Source organism: Hyperolius riggenbachi, chromosome 12 (genome assembly GCF_040937935.1).
Source record: "Hyperolius riggenbachi isolate aHypRig1 chromosome 12, aHypRig1.pri, whole genome shotgun sequence".
Lineage (NCBI taxonomy): Eukaryota > Metazoa > Chordata > Amphibia > Anura > Hyperoliidae > Hyperolius > Hyperolius riggenbachi.
The window spans coordinates 171,113,308-171,135,383 of record NC_090657.1 but is presented as its reverse complement, the minus strand read 5'-3'; the positions used below and the strand labels follow the sequence as shown (position 1 = coordinate 171,135,383).

The 22,076-nt window shown below is 43.6% G+C and overlaps 1 protein-coding gene across 1 annotated transcript in view; it reads left to right on the top strand.

Moving 5' to 3' along the window:
- ARFRP1 (ADP ribosylation factor related protein 1) overlaps window positions 1–20,271 on the top strand; it is a 38,895-nt gene extending 18,624 nt beyond the window's left edge. The window contains exons 7-8 of the mRNA XM_068263500.1: window positions 14,937–15,037; window positions 18,355–20,271. Of these exons, the coding sequence (XP_068119601.1) occupies window positions 14,937–15,037; window positions 18,355–18,442 (189 nt within the window). The 3' untranslated portion in view covers window positions 18,443–20,271. The remainder of the gene's footprint in view (window positions 1–14,936; window positions 15,038–18,354) is intronic.
- The last annotated feature ends 1,805 nt before the right edge of the window (window positions 20,272–22,076 follow it).

The window sequence follows — 22,076 nt, the reverse complement described above, 5'->3', positions numbered from 1 at the left end:
TTCGGCTCACCCCGTGGTGACGGCGCTTGAACGAGGGGTACAACAGAGCCTATATAATCCAGAGCCTTCCCTGTCCATAAGTACAGTAGAATCCCTATATAATAAACTCCAAGGGACCAGGAAAAGTAGTCTACTATACCAGATGTTTACTATATCAAAATTGGTCATATATTGTATATTTATACAGACACAGTTGCTGGGACTTGAAGACCGAGTTTACTACATCAGAGTTTACTATAACGAGATTCTTCTGTATTGAACTTTTTTTCTTTAAATGTGCACATTAACCAGTTTCTGTCCAGATGACGTGAAAATAAATCTCTGCACTTTCCTACCTACAAAAGCTTAGATAACACTGTTTATTTATCTGTGACCTGATAACATCATTACAGAGTTCTAAAGGAATGACCACAAACCCCTCATATTCTCCCAGGGAATTCAATGGCAGAGTTAATTAGTAAAAAAGTGTAAAATACACATTCCAGGAGCAGACAGCAGCTGATTGTATACATTACTTTTGTTACATCTAATACATTAGCAAAACAAATGAACTGCTTAAATAGAAGGGATAGACAAATAAAATGTGTGGGTTTAATGTACAATAGAACGGTTTACCTTAACGCAGTGGTTCCCAACCCATGTGCCGCGCCACATGCATGTGTCGCGGCAGCTTCGGGTATGTGTCGCAGTGCTCTCGGAGGAAAGCAGCGCAGTGGAGGGAGAGCTGTGGGCAGCGGTGGAGAAGGGGGCCATCTCCCCCCCCCCCCCCTCCTTCTCTCACCTTAGAGTGCTCTCCCTTCCTCGCTCTCTCCTCCGGAGCTAACTGCGGTCAGGCGTTTGCAGCGGGCGAGACTTACCTTCAGTGTCGCTCCAAGCGCCGGAAGTTCTGGTGCCGCAGCCTCTGCTCTGGTCTGGATCAGACCAGAGTAGTGGCAAATCATCCCGCGCCTGCGACGAGACCAGACGGAGAACACTGAAGGTAAGTTCCGCCCCTCTGCCAGCCACCGCACTTCGTTTAAGGAGGAGAGCACCCTGCCCTCGCTCTCTCCTCCTGGGGGGGGGGGAGGGGGGGCACCTGGCTACATATACTGGGCATATATACATCTGACTACATATACTGGGCACATATACCCCTGGCTACATATATTGGGGACATATACCCCTGGCTACATATACTGGGCATATATACACCTGACTACATATACTGGGCACATATACCCCTGGCTACATATACTGGGCACATATACCCCTGGCTACATATACTGGGGACATATACACCTGACTACATATACTGGGGACATATACACCTGACTACATATACTGGGCATATATACCCCTGACTACATATACTGGGCATATATACCCCTGACTACATATACTGGGCATATATACCCCTGGCTACATATACTGGGGATATATACCCCTGGCTACATATACTGGACACATATACCCCTGGCTACATATACTGGGCACATATACCCCTGGCTACATATACTGGGCACATATACCTCTGGCTACATATACTGGGCACAAATATCCCTGGCTACATATACTGGGGACAACTAGCTGTTTGTCATTATGTGCATTTACTGGTGAAAAGCTCTCTTATGTGCATTTACTGGTGAAAAGAGGGTCTCTTATTATGTGCATTTACTGGTGAAAAGAGGTCTCTTATGTGCATTTACTGGTGAAAAGAGGTCTCTTATTATGTGCATTTACCGGTGATAAGCTGTCTCTTATGTGCATTTACTGGTGAAAAGCTGTCTCTTATGTGCATTTAGTGGGGAAACGCTGTCTCTCATTACATGCATTTAGTCTACGTGTCACGGAGATCTGAACGTTTGGTTTGATGTGTCACGACTCCAAAAAGGTTGTGAACCACTGCCTTAACGCTATACTGTATGAAAGGATACATTGTGTATTGTTTCACTTTTTCCTTATTTTCGTTTTAAAATGCTTAGAAAATAAGGTAGTTACTAAAAACAAATCTCAACCACAAAAAAACCTAATCTGTCCTGAAAGAAAAAACAATATGTACAAAACAATAACAATTCTATAGCGCTTTTCTCCCATAGGACTCAAAGTGCTTAGGCTCTCTCAGATTCAGTAATTGGTAGTAGGATGAAGTGTTCACACAACAGAAGTTATATTTCTGCAAATGCCAAACTGAACAGTTGGGTTTTCAGTCTGGATTTAAACACGACCAGGGATGGAGCTGTCCTGATCTGTTGAGGTAAGGAGTTCCAAAACGTAGGGGCAGCATGACAGAAGGCTCTGGGACCAAAAGTTTCCAAATGGACTCTGGGTATGACTAGATTAATAGAACCTGTGGATCTGAGAATGCGGGGATTGCTACGCAGCTGCAACATATCTTTCATGTATTCAGGACCTAGATTATTCAGGGATTTAAATGTCAGTAGGCCGATCTTGAATAGGACCCTCCATTCTATAGGTAGCCAGTGAAGGGAGTGCAGGACTGGCGTTATGTGGCAGTGACGGAGTTGGTTGGTTAGCAGTCTGGCAGCAGTATTCTGTATCAGCTGTAGGCGGTACAAGACCTTTTTTGGAAGGCCAGTGTAGAGAGCATTACAGTAGTCCAGTCGGGATGTGATGAAGGCATGGACTAAGGTTGGCAGATCTTCTGGGGGGATGAGGCGCTTGATTTTTGCAATGTTCTTCAGGTGAAAATAGGATGATTTCACCACAGCAGAGATTTGAGTTCTGAAGTTTAAATTCCCATCAATTAGAACTCCCAGGCTACACACATGATTAGAGCTGCGTAGATCCGTGCCTCCTATTCCCAGTGGTGACGACTGCAAGTTAAGTTGTTTTGTTATCATGCTCTGCCCTCCAATCAGAAGGACTTCAGTTTTGTCTGCATTTAGTTTCAGCCAGTTGTCATTCATCCATTGCTGTAGTTCACGTAAGCAGGCGTTTATAGTTCGAGTTGGGTCTGTCACACCAGGCTTGAAGGAAAGATATAGTTGGGTGTAGTCTGCATAGCAGTGGTATGTCAGGCCATGTATTTGGATTAGTTTTCCAAGCGGTATCATGTAAATCGTGAAAAGCAGGGGAGAGAGGATTGAGCCCTGGGGCACCCCATATTTAAGTGATACAGGGGTGGACAGGAAGGGCCCCATGGATACTTTGTGGGTTCTGCCACTCAAGAAGGATTGGAACCACTGAAGAACTATGCCATCAATGCCGCAGTATTCCTGTAGCCTGTTTATCTAGATGTCATGGTCAACTGTATCAAAGGAGCAGAAAGGTCTAGCAGTATGAGGATCGAGCACTCTCCTCTGTCTCTTACCATGAGCAGGTGGTTGCATATTTGGATGAGGGCAGTTTCAGTGCTGTGGTGTTTCCTGAAGCCAGACTGGAATTGGTCATAACTGTTGTTTTGTAGGATTTTGGCTTCCAGCTGGAGGTAGACAGCTTTTTCAATTAGCTTGCCCAGAAAGGGGAGGTTAGAGACAGGTCTGTAGCTGGTCATTGCATCAGGGTCCATGGAGGGTTTTTTGAGGAGAGGCCTGATGATTGCTTCCTTCAGTAAAGCAGGAAATATCCCTGATTGTAAGGAACAGTTAACAATTTTGAGGAATACCGGTACGAACAGGTCGGGGCAGTTCAACATGAACTGTGTTGGGCCAGGATCCAGGTCACAGGTAGTTAGGCGGAGGTGAAGGCAGGGCCGGGACGAAGCAGAGGCTGGACAGGCACCAGCCTCTGGGCACAGTGCCGTGAGGGCGCATTCCTCTCCCCTCTACATGCATGCCTGCCCTCCACCTCCCCGCTATCCTCACATGGCCAGCTGCCCACCTCCTCTCTGCTTTTTTCACACGCCCGGCTGCCTGCCTCCTTTCCGCTCTCCTCACATGCCCGTCTGGAACAGGGCAAAGAACGGCTGCTCGCCTGGCAGTTGCATGAGTCCCTGTATCTTCATCTTGTAGCACCGCATATTTTTTTCACCCGAAAAACTTCCTGTACCCGCCCCCCTCTGTGTCATCATAAGTGGCCAGCGCTGTTATCAAAGAGATGACAGCTAAAGGGGGTTCCGGGTAAAGGTGCCCTGTAGTACAGCATGAGTTGTGGATGCAGACTGGCTGCATTCAGTAGCAGAGCCCAGCCTGCGTGATGCTAATTAAATGCTGCCTCCCCCATCCGAAGTGAAAGTTCTTTTTGGCCAGCGACATGATGAATAACCAGGGAATGGAGACGCTAGTCCTCACTTCTCAGCTTCCTGAGGGTGGAAGAAGCCAGCAACATCCTGGAGTTACTGGACCGTGACAAGCAGCTGAGAACAGCAGAGAAAGACAGACTGGTTATGATGGGGCTGGGTCATCACTGGGAATGCAGTGCTAGAAATTTATGCTGGCAGCAAGGAGAGGGTGCTGGACAGGATGGCAATTAGCTGCACCAAGTGTGGCATGCCCTGGGCAGACTGGGCCAGTTCAGTCCTCAAGACTGCTGGCAAGAATACTGTTGTAGTTGCCCAGAGCAACTAGTCGGATTTCAGCTGATACATGCTACCACAGGTCTTTCTGTATCTTGTGGTCAACTTTGCTCCAGTTGTCTCAAAATCTGAGACCTTATAAATAGATGAATTTACACTTACCTGGGGTTTCCTCCAGCCCTATGTACTCCATAGGCTCCCTCGCCGTCCTCTCCGGCTGCCCCATTATTCTACAGTCTTCTCCGGTAATATGTCCAGTCACCATGAGTTACAGGAATGTAATGGCAATGTGAGTGCGCAGCCACATTAACACAGTTCAGTGCGACTGGCGGCAATTGTACATATTCCCTGAGAAGACTGTAGAATGATGGAGGGGACGGGGAGGAGGCGAGGTAGCCTACGGAGTACATGGAGCTGGAGAAAACCTCAGATAAGTATAATTTAATCTATAAGGTTTCAGGTGCACTTTAAGGATGGTATACACTGACACTAGATTGATATTGCCCAACGTACAAATGCCAGATTATTAGCAGAGGCAGTTATTATCAGCTGCCTCAGCTGTCTACAATCCAGCGTGTGTACAGGCCTTTAGCAGCTCTATTGATCATTCAGTCTTTTGTAGTCGATTGTAATATCAGCCACTATGCAATTTGAACAGATTGATGGAATTGATCTATTTTTTGGATCTGTTCCATTAATCTGATTGAATTGCATAGCAGCTTTCTTTTCATTAGTGGGCCTGAACGATAGTTTCCAATCGATATTATGATCGAATTGGACGATCCATCGCCTGGAGAATCCTATTGTTAATGCCCACTTTTATGCCTGGTACACACCATGCAATTTCCCGTCAAACAGACGTGTCGATTAGATCATTTCTGACAGGTTCAATCTGAAGTATGATCATTTTTCTGATCGATTTTCTGATCGACCTTACAAAACTGATCAGAAAAAAACTATCGGCAATCAGATTGGACCTATTAGAAATTATCAATTTACCTGTCTATGTGACAGGAAATTGCATGGTGTATATCAGCCATTAGAAAGGCCCTGAAAACTTACTGCTAGTGTACGCCGAGTTCTGTCGAAGCTGCAGTTCCACTTGATATCTGTCATATGTCTGATACACACTATACATTTTTTCTGTCAGATGGATGGGAAATTTTACATCTTTCGATAATTTCTAGCATGTCCCAGCTGCTTATGATTGAGAAAGGGATTGATTTTGTGCAGTACTCATGTCAAAATCGATCCCTTCCTCTCTTCAGGAAGCAGATTAGACATGCAAGAAATTATAGGTTGATAGGAAATTTCCCTTTAACCACTTTACCCCCGCGCGTACGTATTTCTCCGCCCCTTTTTCCATCCTTTAAAAACCAGGGACGGAGAAACACGTACTTTCCGCGTTCCCGACGCTGTCCGCGCTCCCGCTCGTAAACACGCCGCCCGCCGCTAGTAAAACCGCCGCCGCCCGCTCGCCCGGAGATCAATGAACGGGAAAATCCATTCCCGTTCGTTGATCTAAGCCCCACAATGACCCGCTGCTCTCCTATGGGCAGCGCGATCATTGTGAGAAGAAACTCACGTGTCCAGCCTCCTTATTCTTCCTCCAAGCTTCCGGAAGGAGGCTTGGAGGTCGCAATAAAGCAAAAAGTTACTGTGGCCATCTTGTGGCCAAATAGTAAACTACACCCTACACATTTTTCACATACAAATAAATGACTTTTACACAAAAAATTAACTCATTACCTCCCACACTCCCCATTTTTTTTTTTTTTGTAATTAAAAAAAAATTCAAAAATTTACAATTAAAAAAAATACATAATTAGTTACCTTAGGGACTGAACTTTTTAAATATTTAAGTCAAGAAGGTATAACACTGTTACTTTATAAACTATCGGCTTGTAATTAGGGATGGACGCAAAACTGAAAAAAATGCACCTTTATTTCCAAATGAAATATTGGCGCCAAACATTGTGATAGGGACATAATTTAAACGGTTTTATAACCGGGACAAAAGGGCACATAAATTTCATGGGTTTTAATTACAGTAGCATGCATTATTTAAAAACTATAATGGCCGAAAACTGAAAAATAATTTTTTTTTTCCCCACATTTTTCCTATTTTCCCATTAAAACACATTTAGAAAAAAATAATTCTTGGCATAATGTCCCACCTAAAGAAAGCCTAATTGGTGGCGGAAAAAACAAGATATAGTTCATTTCATTGCGATAAGTAATGATAAAGTTATAGACGAATGAATGGAAGGAGCGCTGAAAGGTGAAAATTGCTCTGGTGGTCAGGGGGTAAAACCCCTCAGTGGTGAAGTGGTTAATATGATGAGAAAATTGCATGGTGTGTATAAGCCCTGCTGATTTATTAAATCTGGCGTTAAGAAAGTTGTTACCTGGAGCAGCAATTGTCTCTCTTGTTCACAGTGCAGCTTGTCTGCCCACATGTTGGGAAAGATTTGTCGTAACCAGAGCAAGGCGAATCAGAGTAAATGTAGAGCGAAGCAGGTGGAGACATGGAGTAATTTCTCCGGGCGTCTAATCAGAATCTTTCATTAGGAAGTCTTCTCCTCCTTTGCACTAGGTCTTTACCAGTATACATGCATTCCATAACTCTGCCTTATATCTTTTCATAATCTTGTTCATGTTACGGAATTTAATCCAGGTTTCCTTGAGGACAGGGCTGGGCAGAAGCAGAGGCTGGAGCGGCGCTACACATGGCAGATAAGGTGACTAGCTGTCTCCTCAATACTCTACTACCCCCACTACGGTACTGAGGAGACATCTAGTCACCCTGATGTAATGGGGACGACGACTTTGAATAGTGGGAATACTGAGCTTATTTACTTGGGGGGGGGGCACTTTGGAACCTGTGCCTCTGTTGCTGGAGAAGCTTGTCCCGGCACTGGGTGAAGGAGGATGCTTGATGTGACTTCTTCATCAATTTCTTTGAAGTTTGACCAAGGTGTTACGTTGTCTCTGCTAATGGTTTTCGGCTCTATACTAGGCTCAGATGCTGTAAGTTGGATGGCGGACCTTATAGCGGAGACTTTGTCTGTGGAGAAATGGGCAAATTGGTCACAGAGTTGTGATAATTATTAATAAAGTTATAGCCAAAGTAATCAGAGCTGAGTTGAACTGTGAAAATGACCAGGGTAGGGAAGTGGTTAATGAAAAAAAAAAAAACGTTCCTAGATGTGGATAATAGAAGTCTGTTGAGCAGTGTTTTCCTCAGCCTGTAGCAGTTACAGTAAAGGAAGAGCTGATGGGAGATCTGTGTGTTCAGCATCAGATTTAGTTTTGTTATACATAACAATGTCTACGTGAGGTGAGGAAACAGTATTGTGTAACAGACTCTTGTCTTCCCTGCAGAACATATTGCAGAACAGAAGAGACCTTTTTTTTCTTACAGAAATTAAGTCCTTGGCTAAAATTCCAAGACAGCTAAAATCGCTGCTTGCACCACATAACATTTACTGGAATCTGGGTCAATTGGGGCTTTCTGCTGAGTACGAGGAGTGGTCTGCTGAAACCCCCGGCGGACCTCTGAAGTGTTCCAGCAAACAGAACCTATAATTTGGCGTTTGTCTCCAAGCAAATACCTCTGGAGCTTTGTTTGTGGGGATTCCCAAGGAGATATCAAAATAGGCCATTGTTATTGTAACAGTAGTTATTGTCTGATCATGTTTTGGTGACTTGACGGGTCAGAGTTGAAGCATGACATACTGTGTGATGGCCTGGCTCTTGTGACACACACAAAAGAAAACATTCCTTGTGTCTTAAGACAATGAGCAATGCTTCTGGCACTTTGACTTCAGACTTTGTTCTGGGTACTTTCCAAGTGGACTACAGACACTGTGAAAGGGTACAGGTGACTTGTCAATCATTGCCAACTATGTTCCCCTCCTACACTGGCCATCCTTTGCTCCTTACATTGGCTACCCATAAAATGGAAAATCCTTTTCAAAATTGGCATGCTAACATTTAAGCCCCTATACAACCTAGGCATGGGATAGATTTGTTGCAACTGCGTTACACCTCCTACAACCTCAGATCAAACGGATCCAATTACTTGACTACCCCCAGAATCCAACTAAAAACCTTTGGATCCAGAGCTTTCTGTCATGCTGCCCCTATCCTGTGGAATGCCTTGCCAAACTTAAGCAAGACAGCTCCAACACGTTTAACTCAAAACTGAAAAGCTACCTGTTTACTCTGGCATTGATGACAACATAACTTTTTCCCCTGTACACATCGCTATGTACTGATTTGAGACAAGCTTATGCGCTTTGGGTCCTATGAAAGAAAAGCGCTTTATAGATGTTTCGTTCAGTACTGAAATATACACTCGCTGAGCAAGTTATCAGGAACATCATGCTAGTTGTACAAATAATGGGTAGGGCCCCCAATGCCCTCAAACTAATTCTTTGTACACCCGCTGGATTAAAATAGTTGGAAACCAATGATAAAGTAGCGATGAAATATGGATCATTCTCAAATCGTGCACTAATAAGAAGTGAAACAAACTCGGCCATGCTGAGCAATCGGACGTGACTGATATTTCCAGGCGATTATCATGCTTTGTTGTTCGCAAATGGAGGTGACGTTAGATGCTGAAAAAATCTTTGCACGAAGTGCGCTTGTGCAAAGCCGGCATTTCCGCAATGATGCTTCCGGAAAGAATGTTCTTCCATGTTAAACAATCCATTCTTTACAGGTGTCTGTCATTTCCAATTCATTTCAAACCATTGTTGTCTACTATATACCTTCATGGTTTGATGAGTCATTCGGTATGTCGCACAATGCATCTGCCATTGATTGGCAATCGCTCAAGTATATCGATTTTAATTGCACGTGTGTACATAGCTTAATTCCAGTTTTTTCAACAAGGTGTTGGAAACAATCTGAGATCTTGTTCCATGGTGACATATTGACATCACACAGTTTCTGCAAGTTTTGCCATATGCCTGGACTGCTGACACAAGGCAGATTGGCTGTTGTTACCATCGTTAAGTTCTGACCCCCATTGTGCGTGCCTCAGCAGAAGTCCAGGTTCCTCAGACCAGGCTACATTTCTCCAGTCTTCAGCTGTCCTGTTGTGGTGAGCCTGTACCAACCCTGGCCTCGGCTTTCTGTTCTTTAGTGACCAGAGTGGAACACAAAGTGGTGCAACATCCTGTGCATTCTGAGATGTTTTTCTGCTCACCATTGTTGTAAAGAGCAGTAATCTGATATACTGTAGGCTCAAAGCAGTCTGGCCATTCTGCTTGTATCTCTCGAGTCTCAAACCTGGGACTCTAGCACTGCAAGGCAAGCCCTAAGGTTTGCCCCAAAGTGGTGGACTCATCAAAGTAAAACGAGCACCATTTTTAGCACCCAGAAAAAAACTACTTTTTTTACATTTAAAATTTTAGCAGAGGCCTTTATTATCCTTTTTCCTACTACTTCTGTGGCCTGCCCAACCGCAGAAGTTTCAGGCAGATCAGGACTGATGTAATTATTTTATTGCACACATTAGCAGAGAGCAAACAAAAAGCTTTCATCAGCAGGGGCAGAGGGTGGATTGGACACTGTGTTTCAAAGAGTTTAAAGAAGTCACAAATGCTATCTTCACACCTTCTCCTGGATAAATAATGTGCAGCTAGAAGGGGAGGGGGAACATGGCAGCATCTAAAGCTATATGAAAACCACAAAAAAGAAGTGGTGCTTGGTTCCACGCAGAACTGCAGTACCGTAAACCACCTAAAATGGTGGTAGAGACCACATTCATTTGCACTGAATATTGCTAAACTCAATAATCCTCTCAGCATATCGTTATCTGCAAAGTTCCAGTAAGGGCAAGCGTGGCAAACAGGAATACACCAAACACCATCGCCCTAAAGCATTTCCTATGGGATATACCACCATCAAAGTGGCATTCTCATGGACCCTATGAAAGTCTCAGCTAGATGGTCCATCTTTTTGTGAATGTGGCAGTGGGCACATAAAATCCTATAAATAACGTCACTGATAACAGTGGCTTTTACTATGAAAAGATGTAGTGCTTTTAAGTTGCTCCACTCTTTCATAATTGTGGAGAATACTATTATATTTTAAAAAGTAACATATTTTCCTGGCAGATAGCCGATTTGTCCATGTATGAATAGGCCGCAAGGTCGCTCCAGTATATGTGAATACAAGGCTCTCTGTTTATGCTTTGCCTTAAGTTCCTCTTTTTACCATAAGGCTGTTTTATTTGATACTTTTATGGTGCCAGAAGACAGCAGCTTATTGTCATGAGGCAAAGCAATTAGAAAGCTATAATCTTATACTGATAATTAAAACATTACAAAATACTTCTTCACTGTACCTTTCTACTCTCTGTGAGCCTAGTTACATAGTCCAGTATGAACAGGTCTCGTTTCTTGAGAATCACGTATGTCATCTAGCCAAGACTTAAAGGGAACCTAAACTGAGAAGGATGTGGATTTTCCCTTATACCATATTATATACTTATATAAATTATACCAGTTACCTGACTCTCCTGCTGATACTTTGCCTCTACTTTTAGCCACAGCCCCTCAACAAACATGCAGATCGGTGCTCTGACTGAAGTCAGACTGGATTAGCTGCATGCTTGTTTCTGGTGTTATTCAGCCACTGCTGCAGCCAAATGGATCAGCAGCACTGCCAGGCAACTGGTATTGTTTAAAAGGAAACATCCATATCCCTCTCAGTTTAGGTTCCCTTCAAAGAAGGCTTGTAGTGAAAATAACAATGAATAAAATGGCTTATTGTAAAATCTCTCCTCTCCCTGATTTACATTCTGAAATGTGTCACTGGTGGTGACATCTTTAGTCCTGGCAGGTGATCTGGCTCCAGCAGATGACTGGACAGTGTAATGCAGGGGTCTCAAACTCGCGGCCCGCGGGCCATTTGCGGCCCTCGATACAATATTTTGTGGCCCGCACCAGCAAAAGCTTCCTTATAGTTCGCTTCAGTGCTCCCAAGTAATCCGCCACATCCCGCCGCTAAACGAGGGCTGCAGAGCCCCCAAATTGCCCGGGGGCAATCCGCCGGCATTTCCTGGAAGGGGCAGAGCTTTCAGCTTCAGCTCTGCCCCTCCTGACGTCAATCTCCGCACGGATCGCCGCCTCTCTCCGCCCCTCTCTGTGAAGGAAGAGTGAGAGGGGCGGGCAGAGGCAGCAATGCGCCACGATTGACGTCAGGAGGGGCAGAGCTGAAGCTGAAAGCTCTGCCCCTTCCAGGAAATGCCGGGGGATTGCCCCTTGGGCGATTTGGGGGCTCTGCGGCCCTCGTTTTGTGGCGGGGACACGGCGGATTACTTGTAATGGGAGCATTGAAGCCAACTATAAGGTAAAATAGGCAAAATAGTTCGCTTCAGTGTGAATTTGATTTTGAAATAAAAATCAACTGTCCCGGGGGAGGGGGGGGGGGGGGCTGGGAGCTGCTGATTGTGAAATCCCTTATGCGGCCCAGCCTCATCCTGACTTTGCCTCCTGCGGCCCCCAGGTAAATTGAGTTTGAGACCCTTGGTGTAATGGGTAAGGGCTCTGCCTCTGACACAGGAGACCAGGGTTGGAATCTCGGCTCTTCCTGTTCAGTAAGCCAGCACCTATTCAGTAGGAGACCTTGGGCAAGACTCTCTAATGCAGCTACTGTGTATAGAGTGCGCCCTAGTGGCTGCAGCTCTGGCGCTTTGAGTCCGCCAGGAGAAAAGTATGATATAAATGTTGTATGTCTGTATCCATATGGAATGTTCGCTACTGACAGTTCTATGCACAGAGGGAAATACTGCTTGCTTGGCAGTTGGAAAAAACTGTTATTTCCAACACTGCAACAAGGTTCACAGCAGGAAACTGTAAGGACCACGGTCATGACATCACACTGTGGGAGGGGTTTCACCCCAAAATCCGCCATACACAACCCCATGATGATCTATTCGAGGAAAGGTAAAGATTTCTCCTGGGAAAAGGGGTATCAGCTTCTGAATGAAGTGCAATCTTGGGTTAAAGTTCGGCCTGGTTCACATTAGCGTTTTTTTACGGAACCGGACATACGGATCAGGCCAGCTGGATCCGGTGAAAACGATCCGTTTTACAGCCAGTGTGCTATAAAACATCCATTTTCATTGGTTCCTATATGCTGCAAAGCCTTCAGTTTCCGTGAACCTATGCTGTTGAAGAGAAACTATACAGTATATTACATTACGTGAATTTGATATTCACAGGTTGTCCTTAAGCTTTTATTCTTGTTTTCACAAAAACTAAGTAAAACTATTTGAAATAAAAACATTGTGAAATCCAATAAGGATTTCAATGTTTACATTAGGCTTTCTCAGCCTTTTACGCCCAGCACGGGAGGGGTGTCGGCTCAGCTGGCGGGATAAGAACACTTCTGACCTGCCTTCTTGCCGCTTCCTGTGTCCCCTTCACTTAGAATTGCTTCAAATTCCAGCCTCCCTACGTGTTCACCAGAGACACAGTGGTCATGTGACTGTTCTGACCATACCACTGCTGCGATAAAGGAATAACGGGGATGGTACTGAGGACTGGTTTGCAAAGCATAGTGAGAAAATAAGCACATAACTTTAAAGGGTATATGGAGGCTGACATATTTATTTACTTTTAAACAATACCAGTTGCATGGCAGCCCTGCTGATTTATTTGACTGCAGTAGTGTCTGAACAACACCAGTAACAAGCATGCAGCTAATCTTGTCAGATCTGACAATGTCAAACGCCTGATCTGCTGCATGCTTGTTCAGGGTCTGTGGCTTAAAGTATTAGAGGCAGAGGATCAGCAGGACGGCCAGGCAACTGGTATTGCTCAAAAGAGAATAAATATGACAGCACCCATATCCCTCTCGCGTCAGTTGTTTTTTAAACATCTGGAAGAGAATGCAGCTGCACTTTACAGCACACTTAATCTGAGGCAAACCTACCTAAACTAAGTATACAGGTATGTTCATAGTGGATCCACATACCGCTGTGCGTTGTCTGTTCTTCTGCTCATTTCCCGTTTCCAGTACAGCAAACAAAACCAACTAAAAACAGGAGTTCTGTGCAAAGGAACTTGTTGAACAGCATGTAGAATTCAGTCCAGTTTCCTGAAAAGTAAATAGAATGTAAAAGGCTATTAACTGTCAGGAAAAAGGCAGGAGATAAGGTTTTAGTGCAGGAAAGTTCAAAGGGTCATTACTTTGGTTTATTTTTCAGCTAAGCAAAGCAGGGTGTGGATTCTAAAAATTAGCTGTGACAGTCTGATGTGATGCAATCTTAAAAACCCATTAAATTAAAAATGAGGCTAATTTTTTTTATTACTATTTTTACATTTATCAGTATTATACATACACTCAATTATCGCATCAGTTTACTTTCACTTTAAATGGACTGGAGCACCTAAATATAAAAATCTGTAAAATGACACCCCCCCCCCCCCCCATGGGTGTGGTGGTTAAAGGATAACTAAGCTATTACAAAGAAAAAAGTTTAACTTACCTGGGGCTTCTACCGATCCCCTGCAGACTTCCTGTGCATGCCCCGGGCCAAAACGGTTCTCCGGTCACCTGCATCGGCTCACTTCCGTTTTCTGCAACTTTACTGTTGCGGACTACGCGCGTCCTCACGTTACCGGGAGCGTCTTGTGCAGAAGCAATACACATTCTGCTCCTGGTGGCGGTAGTGAGGAGGCACGCAGGCACAGTGGCCCGCGACATTAAAGTCGCAGAAAATGGAAGTGAGTCGTGGCGGGGGATCGTTTTGTCCCAGCACGGGCACAGGACGTCTACAGGGCACAAGTAGAAGCCCCAGGTAAGTTTTAACTTTTTTTTTTTTTTTATATATAGCTTACAGTTCTCCTTTTAAATACTTAATTAACCACATTACCTACATCCAGGGAGCTGCTACTCTGATTTATTGATACCCCCTCCCTTTTATATGAGATCAGCCATCTTTCCCAGGGAGAGATCATAGCTGCATCATCTTGAAGATCCCGACTGTGTCCTGTACCTTCAATTGCCGCAGTGCATTTTAGGATATGTAGTTCATCTATATAAGTACATCTCCTGGCATGCATTGCACGGTGGGAGGTGCGTGACACTGCCAGACCCTGAATCTATGGCAGCTGTGGTCTCTCCCTGGGGAAAAAAGCAAATCCCATCTTCCCTAATCAGCCCCCCACCACCATGTTACTACACTTTATCTATGATTTAGGCGATGTGTTGCATTTAATAAGGGGCACTTAAATTATGAGCACTATATACAGTGACAGGAAGCACTAAAAGTGTGTGTGTGGGGGGGAGGGGGGGGAGTATAACAAGGTGCATAATAATTGTAAACAATGTTGTGTAGACTTTGTGGGTCCCCTCGGGTAAAGCTTGAGAGAGGTTGGTAATACTGTGCATAGTAACCATATTCCAGCGGTGTTGAGAGTGTTAGAGCATTAATACATTGCTAATGTTTCTCTTCTAGGGATGCCTGTCTATTCCCGATATCAAAACTGCCTTCAGTGACTGCATCAACAAGATTGGAAAGAGGGACTGTCTTACGCTGGCGTGCTCCGCCCTCTCTGGGTAAATTCACCATATACATATGTGTCAGGTCACCACTGTGGATGAGATGCACACCACCACCCATACATATAGTACATTCGTGCTATAGGTTTCCATTGGTCTGAATTTCAGCAGATAATCTGAGTACATTTGAAATCGGTGCCGGTAGACTTGGGCGCAGGATACAGCGGTATATAGCTGATCCTGCTTCTGCACAAGTCCGGGCCGATTTAATTACTATTCCCCCTCCAGGCCGCCATGGATAGTGGGGGAATGAAATAATTCGGCTTCCAGCGATTGCTGGAGGCCGAATTATCATGTTTTTAAGCAACCTCGGCTCCGTCTTCTGACAGCGCCGACGTTACTCACTGAGCGCTTCAATAGGAGTGATTCCTATTGTAGTCTATGGAGGAGCTGGCTGCGCCCAAATCTAGCAGCGCTGAAAAGCACTGCTCCGGATAATCTGTATAACCATTAAAGCACATCTGAAGGTGAGAGGAATTTGGAGGATTCCATTTTAAAGGACACCTGAAGTGAGAGGGATATGGAGGCTGCCATATTTATTTTCGTTTTCATTAATACCAGTTACCTGGCAGTCCTGCTGATATCTTTGGCTGCAGTAGTGTCTGAATCACACCAGAAACAAGCATGCCGCTAATCCAGTTAAACTTTAGTCAGAGCACACGATCTGCTGCATGCTTCTTTAGGGGCTATGGCTAAAAGTATTAAAGGCAGAGGATCAGCAGGATGCCAGGCAACTGGTATTGCTTAAAGTGAACCAGAGATGAAGCACCCTCATGTATTTTACCATATAGATCAGTGGGAACATTAGAGAAAACACCTACCATGCTTTCTGTTTCATTCTGCACTGCACAGCTTGTTTCTTATCAGACCTGATAAAATCCCCGCCTGAGCATTCAGTCTGGCTTTGCTATAATGACTCAGCTATAATGATTCCCGAGCAGAGCCAGCAGGGGGCAGGCTTGGACTTAAAAAGACATGAGAGAACACAGACTGAGCTATAAATATTCCTGAGCAAAGCCAGACTGAATGCTCAGTCAGGGATTTTATCAGGGCTGATTAGAAGCAGACTGTGCAGTGCAGAATGAAACAGAAAGCATGGTATGTTCCCACTGATATGGTAATATGGTAAAATACATGAGGGTGCTTCATCTCTGGTTCTCTTTAAAAGGAGATAAATATGGAATCCTCTTTATACCTCTTACCATAGTTGTCCTTTAAAGGAGATTTGCAATGAAAGAATAAATACAATTGCATATTTTTTTTACCATATTTATAAATTATTTGGTCAGCGTTTGGCCCATTGTAAAATCTTTCCTCACCCTAATTTACATTCTAAATTTTATCACAGATGGCGACATCTTTAGAACTGTCAGGTGCAGCTTTGCAAAATGTTTGCTTCTGAGAATTCCGAAGCCGGTGAAAAATAATGTCTAGTCTCCCAGAATGCTCTGGGAGAAGAATTTCGCATCGCTAGACAGCCTAGGCTAAAGGTGCATACACACATCAGACTATAGTCTTTGGAAACTGAAAGATCACAGACCAATCTTACCACCCTTCATGTAGTATGAGAGCCATGCCTACACAGTCTATTCTATGGAGCTGAACTCCACATCAGAAAAAAATCTTTGCAAGATGCTGCACACACAGATGCTGTACAGACACAAAAGATCAGTATCTGCAAAAGATCTGTTCCTGCCAAAAATCCATTCCTGCAAATTGCAATGATAGTCTATGGGATCTGCAGATCATCATATACACATGATTTAACTGACATTCATCTGCAGATCAGATCCACCAGGATGGATTTTCAGATCTGCAGATGATTGCTTGATCTGCAGATGAATGTCAGTTAAATCATGTGTGTATGATGATCTGCAGATCTCATAGACTATCATTGCAATTTGCAGGAATGGATTTTTGGCAGGAACAGATCTTTTGCAGATACTGATCTTTTGTGTCTGTACAGCATCTGTGTGTGCAGCATCTTGCAAAGATTTTTTTCTGATCTGATGTGGAGTTCAGCTCCATAGAATAGACTGTGTAGAGTATGGCTCTCATACTACATGAAGGGTGGTAAGATTGGTCTGTGATCTTTCAGTTTCCAAAGACTATAGTCTGATGTGTGTATGAGCCTTTAGCGTTACTGGGAGGGCGGTGCTACATATCAATATACAGCTCTGTATAGCTATAGGAAGTATTTCTGATTCTGAAACCAGGATAATTACCATAAAAGTGGGTATCCTGAATAAATTACTGCATTCTACTATATGCCAGTACAGGGCCTCTTTAAGGGGAATTTCACTTGTAGGGAAACATAGTAGTCCATTTAGGTTTTTAACCACTTAAGCTCTCAGTCGTTTTCACTTTATGCATCCGAGCAATGTTCACCTCCCATTCATTAGCCTATAACTTTATCACTACTTATCACAATGAACTGATCTATATCTTGTTTTTTCCACCACCAATAAGGCTTTCTTTGGGGGGTACATTTTGCTAAGAGCTACCTTACTGTAAATGCATTTTAACAGTGAGAATAAAAAAAAATGAATTCATTATTTGTCAGTTTTCGGCCATTATAGTTTTAAAATAATACATGCCTCCATAATTAAAACCCACGTATTGTATTTGCCCATTTGTCACGGTTATTTCACCGTTTAAATTATGTCCCTATCACAATGTATCGCGACAATATTTTATTTGGAAATAAAAGAGCATTTTTTTCGTTTTGCATCCATCACTATTTACAAGCTTATAAAAAAAAAATGGAGAGAAATATTTCATCTTTACATAGATATTTAAAAAGTTTAGACCCTTAGGTAAATATTTGTGTTTTTTTTTTTTTTTTATAGTAATGTTTTTTTTGTTTTTTTATTAAACATTTTATGTGGGCATTTTTGGGAGGGTGGGATATAAATAGTGTTTTATTTCGGAAAATATTTGTGTATTGTAATGTTTTTTTACTTTTACTTGTAGTTTTACTTTTTAGCCACAAGATGGCAATCTTGAGTTTGTTTACATGACGTCACTCTAAGCGTACAATGTACGCTTAGAGGGACATAGCTTCAGAAAAAGCGTAGCTTCCGAGAGAAGCTGTCGCTTTTTCAGCGGGGGAGAGGAATCAGTGATCGGGCACCATAGCCCGATACATTGATTCCTGGGCTACCGAATCCGCGGCCGGGAGTGCGCGTGCACGCGCGCGATCGGCCGCGGGAGCGCGCATGTCCTCCTTGACGTTTTTATACGTCAAGGAGGACAAAGTGGTTAATCAATATTTATAGCCCTGCTATTGACTTCTCTGATCTTATTTTTTTCAGACGAGGTGTTAACGAAGGCGTGGAGTGGATGGTAAAATGCGTAGTGAGGAATATTCATCGACCCCCAAGACAAAAGGATATCACATAGGGAGCACCGTCGAACTGTGAACTGAGGCTGTTCTGCGATGTTGTGACCCCAGCAGATTGGAATGTACATACTGCCGCTCCTGCAGACTGTCTCCTTTTTGTATAGACCCTGTGCATAGGACTCTATTTATCACTACTTCCTCTGTGAACTTGTCTGTCCTGTGGACGATTTTATCCCAGTGGTGCCACCAATACTCCGCCACCCCTCAATTCTAATACTCTTCACCAGTAGGGGGATATAACTCGCTGTGATCACGCACAGCCAGGGAATGGCTACGCAGAAGTGTTGCAGCCTCGATCGCTCAACTGCAGTATTTAAAGTGCACCAATTGGCAGTGAGGTGTGAAAGAATCAATTTTGTTTTCAGAACCAATATTCAAGATGCTAATCGGTTATCTAGGAGTTCCTGGATTAAAACTGTACTTCAGGGTTGGGTTTTATGAATGCCTGCATAGAAAATTATTTTACATTGAAAATGGAAGTTAAAAAAAGGTTTTCATTAAATTAACTGTAAAGTACCTGTTGTGGCAGCTCTCAGGTTCTCATCTCCTCATTGCCGCTGACATAGAGTTCTCTTACGTGACTCCTCCTCCTCAGTGAGGTGTGGTTAAGCAGGGCATACAGGTGACATTAGCTCTTCCTTCCATGTGACACTTGCTACTGGCCTTCAACTGAAGAAGGGGGAGGAGGAAGTAAGGCGGAGCCTGTATTTCAGCAGTGAATATAGATGGTAATCTGTAAACTGCTTCTGCAAGTATTTTCTATTTTTAATGCAAAATAATAATATAGTGCTTTAGTGGGCTCTTTGTGATCTGGGAACCTCAGAAACTGGGAAGCAATGAATAATTCTTAGCGTCACGATGGAAGAGTAAGGCTGAGATCACACTCTTCAGTGCAGAAAACGTGCACATTTTACCGCACATGATTCTTTGCACACTGTGCGCGTTTGTCTGTGTTTTAACGTGATTTATTCCACAGTAACGAAAGGATTATTGGTGGAAAACGCACACAATCTGCGATATTATTTTTCCAACTATTTGGCACTGGCAGGGAGCACCTGATGTGCTTGCCGGTTGTTTGAGCAACCGGGCAAAAAAAAGCACTGACCCCTCCCCCAAAGTGCAACATAAAATACTCGCCTTGTGTCCAGCAGCGTCTTTTAACCTTCCTGTAGCTCGTACCGGCTTTGCAAGGTCCACCATGCACTGCTTCCGGCGTGTCACCTGACCTGCGTTGGGTCATATGACATGCCGGAAGCCGTGCACTGACGCCAGAAAGCCACTAGGAGCCACAGGAAGGTTAGAAGACAGCGCTGGACACTCAGTTTAGTATTTTTTGCCCTCCAAAAATCATAGTCCCGTTATCCTCTCAGGCATGCCGGTTAGTTTAGACTTCCGGTTGCCTGAGTTCCAGTTAACAAGGATTGTGCTATAGTACTTTTTTTTTTCTCTAGCGAAAACCACATTAAAACTGAACCCTCCCATTGACTCATGTTGGTTATCAGCTATAATGCAATTTTGCATGCCGGGAAAAAAGCTCTCAATTTTTTTTAAATATCTTTTTTTTTTTGGAAGGTGGAGTCCTAGGGCTCATATTTATCAGTGTGAAACTGTGTGATGGGGAGGGTCTGGTTGCTGAGGGCAACAGTCACTGATGAGGCCGGTTGTCCTGAATACTGGTTCAAGAAAACACTATTCCTTCCAGTGTTTAGGTAGTCTGTACACAGACGATGGTGAATGCTTCGGGTGTTCTGCTCCGGGCTTAATATTTTTACAGTGATTTTGTTTCCTAGGGAGAAATTGTTAATAAAAAACAAAAACAAGCTGACAACTTTGTGTCCATTTTTGTGGTGAATTTTTCAGTTTCTGATTGGGAATTCCATAATGCCAGCAGCTTCACACCTTCTACTCCATGACCCGGCAGGCTCCTACTTATATCTTTAATAGGGTGACAACTTGCTTTGGTTAAAGGACCACTATCAAGGAAATCATAACATTACAAATACATGTAAACACAAACAGATAAGAAGTAGGTTTCTTCCAGAGTAACATCCTATATAATAATAGGCAACTGTCCCTGTCTATGTAGCTGGGTCCGTGCTTTTTGCTACTGCGCACGTGCGCAGCACGGACCCAGCCTCACACAGGCAGGACGACAGGGACGGAGCCAGGCGGGTTTGTGAGCGGGCGGCCGGTTGTGCGCAAGCGCGCATAGACAGACCTAGCCCATTTTTAAATGGGCTAAGGTCACTAGTGAGCTATAAATTAGTTGTCTGACGGAACCGACAGGTTTTGGACTAGCCCATCTCCTCATGGGGGATTTTCAGGGTTTTCTTTATTTTTAAAAGCACTTAGTAAATGGCAGGTGCTCATCCAACTGCCAAACAAAAATGTGTGCAGCAGGCAGGGAGACTGGCCAGCATCATTGCATAAATCCTTTTCAGGGAGTGTCTTCATAAAGAATTAGATGACCCAGCGTTGCCCGGGTAATTATTTGGCTGCTATTGGCTCTGACCACTTTTTAACACTCAGGAATAATTTGTATTTTCCCATTGAAATGAAACAAATCCGATTGGCTATTTGTGGCTCCAGCCTCTTTTTTTTTTTTTTTTTTTTTTTTTTTTTGGAATTTGAACCCCAGTCACCCAATGACCAAGTGTACCAGGTTTGAAGCTTTGTGCCATTAATAGTGCAAGAATGGCAGCAATTTAAATATTCCCCTTGAAAATCAATAGGTGAATTTTGATTGGCTTTAGTAGGCTCCTCCCACTTTTCAGAATATTTATTCCAGTCACCCAGTGATCAACTGTGCAAAGTTTGAGAACCATGCCATTAACAGTGAAGATGGGCTGCAGTTTACATTTTCCCATTTAAAATGAATGGCTGAACTTTGCCTGTTTTATGCACCATCCACTTTTTCTAAATTTGTAAACTCGGTCACCAAGTGACCAATTGTGCCAAGTGTGGGGTGATTACTGTGAGAATGGCATTTTTTTTACATTTTCCATTGGCATGAATGGGTGAAATCTGATTGGCTGTTTGTAGCTCTGCTCAAGTGTGCAGGGGGGATTACAGACCCCCAGAACATATCACCCCAGCTAGCAAGGGATCTTTATACCGAGTTTCGTTCAAATCGGTCAAGGCATTTTCAAGTGATCGCGACACACACACGCCTCAATTCACTAAGCAGTTTAGACTAGTCTACTGATGGTTTGGTGTAAGTTGCATCAAAAAGGAATTCACTAATATTTACCAAATGTTTTAGATCTGTTTTTAAACCTGGTCTAAAATATTTGGTAATTAGGTGGGTAAGGTAGGGGAAATGATCAATAGATGCAATTCACAAATGAATAGCTATGACCGACATCCTTCTCCTTTGATGAGCTCTCCTCTGGATACAATTAAACTCCTGCATTATTAATTCAAAAGGTTCCATCCTCCCATCTAAAATACCTCACATAATTACTTTACCGACAGAAATCAGCTGGTCTAATCTCTGTCAGAAAAAGTGGGCGTGGTTACTCCTTGTTTGCCCTTGCAAATTGCATCTTTTGATCATTTCCCCTGCTTTACCGACCTAATTATCGAATGTTTTAGACCGGGTCTAAAAACCGGTCTAAAACATTACACCAAACC